Source organism: Rhinolophus sinicus, chromosome 12 (assembly GCF_057876585.1).
Source record: "Rhinolophus sinicus isolate RSI-liver-muscle chromosome 12, RSI-T2T, whole genome shotgun sequence".
In the NCBI taxonomy this organism is placed as follows: Eukaryota; Metazoa; Chordata; class Mammalia; order Chiroptera; family Rhinolophidae; genus Rhinolophus; species Rhinolophus sinicus.
The window spans coordinates 52,647,006-52,657,338 of NC_142512.1; the positions used below are offsets into that span (position 1 = coordinate 52,647,006).

Below are 10,333 nucleotides of genomic sequence, written 5' to 3' on the forward strand. Positions count from 1 at the left end.
TTTCTTTTAGAGTAATTTATCCCTACTTAAAGACAGATTGCCCTACATGTAACAGCTACGTACAAAAAAGTTATAAAATTGTCCTTGGTTTTACAATGATAAATGAAAAACATTAAAATTCTCCAATCGAACAAGGTATGCAAGGATTTTTATGTTGTTCTCTTTTTGTTAAACAATGAGAGCAAAATAACTTACTGGAATATAAAGATAAGAGCTGAATGAGCATGCCACTAATGGAGAAAGGGGGTATTTTCACAGAGCCAGTATTTTTCCCCATCCCATCTCCATTTGATGTCGATAAAAACATACCATTGGCCATTTAGTTAAAAAAAAAAAAAAAGAAAAAAAAAAAAAGCAAATGCTGTGCACATACATCCGTTACTTTATGTACAATAAAGGAATGGGGAAGGGGAAAATGAAAGAATAGAGAAAACTATACTGTAGTAGTCAGGATGTGGTGGAACCAAACTGTGGTTTTCTAATTGAGACTGTCTTGGTCAGGAGGAACAGAGTTCTGGAGTAAAGTAGCAAGTTCCCTTTTTAGTAGACACCTCCTGTCTGCTGCTGAAACACATCAATTGTATCTTCATCCTCCATTTCCAACTAGCAAAAAAGAGAAAAAACAAATTGAAAGCCACTGATTATTCAGCTCTTCAAATTGATAACTATCAGACTGAAATACCCTGGAAAGCTGCATAAGTTTCACCCAGTTTTTGTATTCATTATTTTAGACATCCTATAGCTTTATGTAGCATCAGACTTAGGTTTAAATAATTTTCACTTGGTCTTTTTTTTTATGAAGATTATAGAAAACTTAGCTTTTAAGTTAAAAAGCGAATATGTCTCAGTTAAATCATCTCCTTTAATTATTGAAAATAAGAGTAATATATACAAATCATCTCCTTTAATTACTGAAAATAAGAGTAATATATACAAAGGATCTCATTGCAGTATTATTTAGACAAGCAAAAGACTGGAAATAACCTAAATATCAATAGAAACCCAAAGAAATATGGTATACTCATACATGAAATACCATGTAGCGGTGATTAAAGAATAAGCAGATTTACATGTACAGAAGTGGAAATATCCCTAGGATACTAGTATTAGGCTAAAAAACAAAATTTAAAAACTAGGCAGCATTTGTGTTTTTGTGTGTCTATAACATGAATACATTCTTGCCTAAGCACAAAACACAGTGGTTACCTCTATGCAATAAGCAAAGGGAATGGAGCAAGAAGAAACTTGTTAAAAAGCTAATTTAAATTTTAAAATACTATTCACAAATTAAGTTTGCAAGGTTCAATACCCACACATTATACATAAAATATCTATGTTGATAGTAGGAAGGTTTTGGTACATATAGCAACACTGTAAAGTAAATAAGCTTTGTTAACAGTTTTTTACATTGATAATCACCCTTGAAAATTTCTTTCTAAAAACTGGTAATTTTGAAGATAAAATCGTGGGCACCTAAAGACAAGAAAGGGAAATGTTTCTAATGAAGTTCAAATATACTCAAAACAGGGCTAAGGTATTAAAATATTAATAAGTCTCAATTCCAGTTTGTAAAACGGAATAGTAGTCAGTTAGGAGACTTAAATGAGTTGAAGAAAGTATTAAACAGAATAATGGGCACATAATAATTATACTGCTATTAAAATTGGCTGCTAAGATGTTCTAATTTATAAAAATTCTACTATTTAATAAATATTGGAAGGACAATTCTAAAACGAATCTATTTCATTCTAAAATGAATTCAATTCTAAATCTAAAACAAGTTCAATTCCAAACTTATTTGAAGATTTGATACAGTTCTGAACACATCCACCTCACAGTTTAATATTTGTAGCTGGTGTGGTAGACAAGCCTCAGAACTATTCTCTGGTTGTGGATGAGGGCTTCAAAAGACAGAAAATACATTCTAATCAGAGTTTAGCATAATGGAATCTTTTTAAACTACCAAAACTGGTTTTCAACCTATTTAAATAAAACTACTGGAACGGTAAATTTTATAGTGAACTCTAAATGTCTCCAAAGGATAAAAGAACTTTTTCTTTCATAAAGAAAATTCAGCTCCTCCTTGTGGCTATGGACTACAATTGCTTCTTAAGAGTCTTACCAAGGGATACTTCAAAATAGTCTTCCCTCAAGTATAAATCATAGATATTTCAAATTTTTGAAGATTATCAACAAAACCACAATCTTGATGTGCTGCTGCACTCTAGACCACATTTATCACTTTCTAGTTTTTATGAGGTGATAAAACAAATTTAAAAATACACAGGCTCCAATTTAAATTTCTGCTATCAAAATACTTTTTTCCAAAACTGGAAGTCTTAAATGTAACTTGAAAAGGTAAAAAAGAAACAGACAGAGCTTCTGCCATAGAAGACAGCCCAGCAGATCTCTTACAAAGTGACAGAACTGAAGTGATCTGTAAAGAAATTAAGGGATCAGACAGCATCACCTTTTGTATTTTTACAGTAAGGATCTGGAAAGCCAAGTATTATCAAGAGTCCTCCCTCTCAAACTAAGCTATCAAGAGACTTGCAGTTAGAGCCTTTAGTTCCCTGTAGTTCACAAGGATAGGGAAAATAATTCAGCATGAGAGCTAAAATGGTCAGGATCAACAGCCAACAGGTACATCAAGAGCTGCAGCAACAAAAACAAAAAGAAAACATTCTGAAGAAACAGAAGTTTTAATTATTTTCTCCAAATAATGCTAGCATGGATTAAAGTAACTAAGTGACCTATTAGCTTTACTAAGTGATAAACCACATATTTTAAAACCATTGGCATTTCCTCAATCTATTCCTATTTTTTTCTTTCTGTTCTCCTTTGGTCGTATTTTACACAGCTTTGAACTCCGATAAAAAACTATAGTCCGTCTAAAAGTTCACAAATTAATAAACAAAGCTGTTGAGAAAACTACAAAAAAACAGTTTTCTAGTTAGCACAAAAATTTTTTACCTGTGCAGGTGTGTCTGTTTCATTGATTGGCTGCCCGTCAAATCGGAATCTGATCTGCCTCATTGACAAACCCTGGACAAGACAGTTTAAAAGCAGTAAGAATACAAAGAAACAAAAAGAAATAAAACTATATGCATATTTAGCCATGAATATATTAAAAGAGAGACCTAAATAAATGATAATCAAATGTTAACATTTCTATGTGGGTATAAAGATTTGGGTTGACTTTTACTTTCTTCAAACTATTATTTTTCTTTGGAAAAAATTTCCCCCCTTTAATAAGGTCTTTTTTAAAAAGCTGTGTTCCTTTTGAGACCATAGATACTCCAAGCCTGACCAGATCAGTGCATTTAAATGAGTAAGACACTGAAAGAAAATTTAAACTAACAGATGCACATAGCAACATTCCTCATTGCATGTTAAGCAACCTTACCTTCATTTCTTGCCAACTAGTTCCTACCACTATGCACAAGTAACCTTCACCCCATTCAGCACAATGCTAGGCACACAAACAGGCATTCAACAAGCTTTTATTTCCACCAGAAGGCAATAACTGTCCTAAAAGCACCCACAAGACCACAATCCACACCCATGAAATTCCTCGAATAGCTCAAAAGAAGCACCTGCTTTTTAATTTCCTTCTTATTTACCCAAACCTGCATTTGTCAACCTCTCACTAGAAAATCAGCTCCGGGAAGGAAAAGAACCTAGACTGTCTTAGTTACATTCCTTTCACAAAGTAGGTGCTCGCTAAGTACTGATGGAATAAAATGAATGAAAAGCAATACCTATCTAACATGCTTCATTTTTTTTTTAATTTAAAAATAAATCTAAAGCTACTAAGTTGGGGAGATTATTACAAAAAAGAGAATTTTAAAATTATATTACTAGAGTATAGCTTCAAGAAATTTTTATGTGCATTCAAGGAGACAAATGAGGGGCGGCTGGATGGCTCAGTTGGTTAGAGCACGAACTCTGAACAACAGGGTTGCTGGTTTGATTCCCACATGGGCCAGTGAGCTGCGCCCTCCACAACTAGATTAAAGAACGACGACTTGGAGCTGATGGGCCCTGGAGAAACACAGTTCCCTCAATATTCCCCAATTAACAAAAAACAAAACAAAACAAAAAGAGATAAATGAGACTAAACATGCCCCTTCTGCAAAGCGGATTCCAATGTTTTACTTATCAAGCATTACCTTCCTGACACAGGAGTGGGGAAAAGGGGAAAGGAGCACAGGAGCACAGCTGTTGGTAATTGCAGCCAAATGAAGACAAGATAGGAAGATAAAGTATTTTTGGAGGTATGTTGTAAATATATTAACTTGACAAATAGCTTTCTAGGAAGCATCTTACAAAAACTCAATCCTGTATCATGCTCAAATTACAAACTATAATTACTATTACACAAACTCCATGCTTCAATTGATATTTAAGAGAAAATTAAGCTTAAAAATATTCAAAGTGCTCAATAAACACTTGTATGACACCTGTAAACCTTTAACAAGGATTCACTGAATCTATTTTTAAAATACCTATAACATGAAAATCACATTGCTTTCCTTTAAAACTCTATAGCCTTTGACACATACCACTTTCCGAACAGCCCTGTCTTGAGGAATACAAGCAATCCACAAGGTAGGTGACATCGACAACCTTAATCATTCCTCATGACTTTCAATTTTAATCTGTGATTACACAAAGCAACCAAGAATTCAACGCCAAGCATTAATTACTAAGTACCATATATTTGCAAACACCCCACTGAAGACTACTTGCTTCAGCAAAACGCTAAGCTCCTTCTATATTCTAGGTTCTTCCTTCACTACATCCAGTGATAAGGTCATAAGGTCAATGGTGTGGCCATTCAAAATGGGGTGGGGGAAGCAGGGCCATAACATAAGCAAACTGTATTCCTTTATTGCCACCTGTTTTCACGCTTTTCCTCATCAATTAAAAGCTCTTTTATTTTGCTAGAGATTAAAAAGTCCAAAATTTAGAAAACTTGTCTTTAAGATTCCATAAACCATGTAAATTCAAACAAGTTATATTAAACCAGTATTTGGGCTCCTCTTCAGAATACATCTCATCCCTAAGCTTTAGAGTTGTTACTGGAAGAGTGTGGTGTGAGGTTATCTCTTTGGTCCGTTTTCTCATTTCACAAAAATGAATTGGACTAAAACAATGAATCTTTGCTCTCTGAAACCACCTGACACTCCATGAAATAATGTGATAAAACAAATCCACACTAGAATGGAAAAGTGTGCTCTCAATCAATTAGCTGAAGGCTATGTGGCTTACATCAAGTAGGTAAACTCTAATTCCACATGTGAATGAAAAACTTATTTAGTAACAAACTTCTGGAGATGTTTGAATGTCCTCTATCATTTTACAAGCATTTACTGAACACATTCCACATGCCAGATACTGGTCTAGGCTCTAGAGTGAACAAAAAGGCCCTATACTCATGAGACAAATACACACCGATCAATGAAAAATCCAAACTGAGTGAGAATGAGAGGATTGAGTGATGGGAGCAAGAGCTCTCTGAATTAATCAGAGAAGTCTCCAAGGTAATAACTACGAGTGGAAAAAAATTTGAGGGCTCAGCAATATCCAACAGAAATATGTGAGCCACACATGTATTTTAAATTTTCTAGTTGTCACATTAAAAAGTTAAAAATACGTTAAAATTGTTTTAATTGAGCATATTCAAAATGCTATTATTTCAAAATGTAATTGACATTTTAAAAATTGAGAATTTACTTCTTTTAATACTTTTTCAAAATCTGCCATATATCTTACGCTTTATAGCACATCTCAGTTCGGACTTGCCACATTTCAAGTGGAAAATAGTCACATGTGTCTGTGGTTACTGTATTGGACAACACAGGTTTAGGTAGGGAACAGAATTTACTGATGGCTTTACATACGAGTTAGGAAGCACCATCAAGCATGAACCCAAGGTTTTGACCTCACAACTACATGTAGAATGGTGCTATCGTGTTTCCCCAAAAATAAGACCTAGCCAGACCATCAACTCCAATGCATCTTTTGGAGCAAAAATTAATATAAGACTAGGCCTTATATTTTACTGAGTGGGGACACTACAGAAAAAAGATCTCGGGGAGTAAAATCAAGAGTCCTCCTTTGCATATTCAGTTTGAGATGCTTAGTAGACATCCACTGTCATTCCTCTAGAAATATGATGCCAAATGAACGCATTAGAAAGCAAATATGTATGAGCATTCACTTATCTTGATAGGAAATCCCTGGTCAAGAATTCGCAACTACCCAAAAAACTTGAGCTATGCTAAGGAGATTGCATATTTTAGACTTTTGATATCCTGCACCTACACTTAAAAAGCAGGGAATCGGCATGATTAGGTGATACTTCAACTCCCTCTTCCTTAGAATGAGAAATCATTTGAAACTTAAAACAGGGATCTTATTTCACTCAAAAATCCAGGTTATTCCCAATATAAGAGGAAAATAGGAATATCTATCCAAATTCTTCCTGAATCTTATTTTCAAATCGTATTTGTGTTCTAATGCAGATAATGCAGTGGAATTAATTTTTTTTACAGATTACTAATGCTTCTTTTTCCTCTACTGCAAATTAAGAGTGGCCCCAACAAGTTTAGTCAAATATAAGCCTAATAACTGAAAAACTAAAAACTTTGTTTACATTGGGTAATACACTAAATTTACTTAAATATAGCAAGAAAACTAAAAAATTCTTGACTGACCCACTAACTTGATATTATAGGACAATCTCCCATAGACACAATCTGAAATACAGAGGATGTGCTATGTGTTTGTTTTTCTGGCACCTAGTATAATGTCCAGCACAGGACAGCTGGTAAATATCAAATAAAAAGTTCCTTTGGGGACACCACAAGATATATGGAAGTCTTAAATATGACCATTCGGGATGGATAAAGGGTATCAATAGATATATCGTAAAAATGCTAATGGTTAAATCTAGGTGGTGGGCACATGGGTCTTCAATGTAAACTTCTTTCAACTTGTCTCTACATCTGAAAGTTTTCATAAGTGTTGAAAAATGACCATTTAAAAGCTAAAATTTAGTAGCAATTAGAGAAATTAAGCAAGATATGCAGGAGATTTTGTTGAAAACTACCAAATGTAAGCATGAGTTTCTATTTTGTATCAGGTTTTGCTACATAAAAGTTTTATAAAATGATTAGCTTTTAAAATTCCCCTGCAACCGGAAGGGGAACTAATAGTCAAATATGAAAGATGCCAGTGCAAATAATCTTTAGCACAATTAGTAAGTGCCTATTTACTAATTGTTAGGGGGATTTCACAAAAATTCTTCAAGTAAGAGTGTACTGAAGGTCCTATTTTTTAAGGAAATATGACAAAATGAAGATAAAGAATTGTAAGCACAGTGTTCTCTTATTACATCATAAAAAATTAGGGACAAAATAAAACATCAAACTTAAAAAGGAATTTAGATCTTCAGTTTCTTTCAAATGCCCTTATATCTCATGGAAGAAGCCCAAGTTTCAACTCAAACTCAAATTTCCCAACCTCTACAGGTTTAACCCTTAATTCTATTTTGAGCCTATTTTTAGGACAATTTGCAACGTAGATTAGTCTAAAAGAATGATTTTCTCAACTTCTACATATTATATATTCAGGATTGAATAAGAAAAACACTTCTGCCAGGTTATTGTTGGATTAACTGATCTAGGTACCAGAGTTTTTGTTATAGTTGTCAGTATTTTTTAAAGTTGTCTTGTGTTGTTACAGACTAGTCACAAAAAGAAGCTTCTTTGTCTTAAAGCTTGCGTTTACCTCCCAGCACCTGTTCATTTCTACTTCCTCTTCTTGATGCCTATTTACTATGGTCTGAGTAAAATGTAAATGTCCCTGTAATATAGAAATGTTTATGCTTGGCTCAGGAGGTTAAATTTCTTGACCTCTACTATTAGTGTAAAAAAGAAAATAGTACAATTTCACACGCTTCAGGAAAATTGCAATGTCCTTAAACTCACATTTACTTTTAAATTGGTTAAAATACTCAAAATAGTTTTGACACAAGACAAATTTTAAATGGATTGGAAAAAAAGCCTGACAAGAAATTTTTCCAAGTTCATTCTTACTTTCTTATAAAACTACATCCCCTTGAGAACAAACCACATGTTGTGCATTTGTGGCATAGGACTAGAACCATATATATTAACCAAATCATCCTAAGGGTTTTCATGAAGAATCAACATACCAAGTGTATAATAAAACTGATATGTCAAGTATACAAGTGCATACTCATTCTACCAAAGTCAGTCTATTGTAATATTGTGCTAGTCGTTCCTATTCTGAAGAAAATAAGATGTTTTATTTAAATAAGTTTTATTCAGTGAAAGTGCACGTCAGTTCCTCACCTGTCGTTCACAATACGCTTTCATTAGTTTACTAAGTGGTGTATGCCTCTTAATCTTAAATTGCACCACAGAACCATCCTGCCCCGCCACCTTCAAATTAATATGATCGTTGTTTTCAGTCTTGACTCCTTCCTGTTGAAAGAAAAATAAAAGTATAATTTGGAAAATGTGAAAAACAAACACCTTTTAAAGCAGCTGCAGCCCAAGTTGCTTCAGAAATCAACAGGTTTCTCACTCTGTACGATAAAAGAACATACAGCTTTTTCAGCCACTGAAATCAAACTGAAAGATGAGAAATCCTGGAGCAACAATAAATAGCTGTCACAGAAACAGAAAAGCCTACATGCAATACTATCAGTGGCAACAATCGACATTTAAAGATGCGTCCCCCTCAATTTACTACAATGCTCTCTTGAATCTAAATTTTTCTAAAATAGCATTATTTTATATCACTTTCAAAATATCTTTCACCTAAAAACAAGCGTCCTTTCTCTTTTCAAAGTGTTTTAAGTACAGAATGCAAGAAAACATCTAGAGCTTGCAATTCAAAACTCATTACAATTTTCTTGTTAAAAAGCTATCAAACTCAGTTTGATAACTTAAATCTCAAGCAACATTAACAAAACCTAATTGAGGAATATCCTTAGATTTCTCTCTGAAGCAGCGGTAATAACTCAGAACCACTATTCACGTTCACCTCTAGTAGCTTCATTTCTGTTGAAACGCTCTCATTCCTCCTCCCCCCCTTTGTTGTCATGGGTCAAATGCAGTTTATTCCCAGTACTCCTTGTAGTTTTCAACCCAACCTGGAATTCACCAAAATCAAGTGTAGAAGGAATTCTGTAGCTCCTAAATCACCTCAGAAAGGGGACGGTGTCACGAAACGAAAAGAAAGTCCCGTGTGCCAGGCAGAAATGTATGCTCTAGTCCTCACGGGAAAGCCTCCTGGTGCCTCAAAGCCGCGTTAAAAAGTTAAGCCCTTCAAAGTCTTTCTGCTCGTATATTTGCCTCCAACTTCTCGAAACCACATGGTCTCCACAGATTACGGGTTACTTGGCACCCAAGAAAAAGCCCCTACCCGTCTGCCCCTGGGACCCTAGGCCATTAAAGTGGGAAATACTCCCGGGAATCCCCAAGCCGCAGCCCCTCACGACCGCCAGACCGGCATCCGGCTTCCAAGCCTTCGGCAGTCCATTGATTCGCCCATCACCCGGCCAGTGCGGCCCGGGAAGGGGTCCCCAGATGCCCGCGCCGCTCAGCCCTGAGGGGGAAGCCCAAGACAGAGGGAACTCCCCGCCACCGCGGAGGCGGCAACACCCGCCGCAGCTTCGCGCGGGGTCCGCGGAGGGTGGGGACACCGCGCGCCCTAACGCCCCTCCTCACCAGTGCCCGGCCGGGCCCAAGAAGCCCTGCTCGCGGCCGGCTGGCCTGCGGGCGTCCGCGATCCGCCCGCCCAACTCGCGCCCGGCGCGCACTCCGAGGCGGCCGGGGGCGGGGGAGGGCGGCGGGGCCTCCTCCCGCGCGGGAGGGAGGAAGAGGGGAGGGAGGAAAATGGCGCGGAGCGCCCGGGCCTGAGCTGCGGCCGGCCCCGTGGGGGGCCCGGGAAGGCGCGGGTAACCCGCGGCGGGCTCGGGCCAGACCCCGGCCCACGCCGTGACCCCGGCCGCAGGGCGAGGCGAGGAGGCTGGCCCCGAGCTCACCTTGGGCTTTTCGTCGGCCATGGCGAGCGCCGGAGTCTCCTCAGCTGCCTCTTCACAAAAGAGGTACCAGGTCCGCACCGAAGGAGCACACAAGCAGCACCAGGAGCGGCAGAAGAAGGAGGCGGCAGCGGTGGAGGAGGGAGAGGGTGCGCGCACGCCGTGCGCTCCCTCCCCCCACCCTACGTGCGCGAGCACGAGCCACCAGGGCTTCCTATTGGTTGCCGCCTCGCGGGAGCGCGCAACGCTTAC

The 10,333-nt window shown here is 37.5% G+C and overlaps 1 protein-coding gene across 4 annotated transcripts; it reads right to left on the minus strand.

Annotated features, from left to right (window-relative positions):
• Positions 1 to 294: 294 nt before the first annotated feature.
• On the minus strand, positions 295 to 10,333 carry SUMO2 (small ubiquitin like modifier 2). Of its 4 annotated transcripts, none has more exons than XR_016022994.1 (5): positions 10,085 to 10,333; positions 8,385 to 8,516; positions 2,974 to 3,045; positions 1,420 to 2,655; positions 295 to 603 (listed from the first exon to the last, which is right to left on the minus strand). XR_016022994.1 is itself a non-coding variant. In XM_088802382.1 (5 exons), the coding sequence occupies exons 1-4, from the start codon at positions 10,103 to 10,105 to the stop codon at positions 2,581 to 2,583; spliced, it is 300 nt and encodes a 99-aa protein (XP_088658508.1). In that variant the 5' UTR covers positions 10,106 to 10,259; the 3' UTR covers positions 295 to 603; positions 2,555 to 2,580. The 4 variants fall into 4 exon arrangements, 2 of the variants coding, with proteins under 2 accessions (XP_088658508.1, XP_074175711.1); XR_016022993.1 differs by having other exon boundaries at positions 2,471 to 2,655; positions 10,085 to 10,259; XM_088802382.1 differs by having other exon boundaries at positions 2,555 to 2,655; positions 10,085 to 10,259.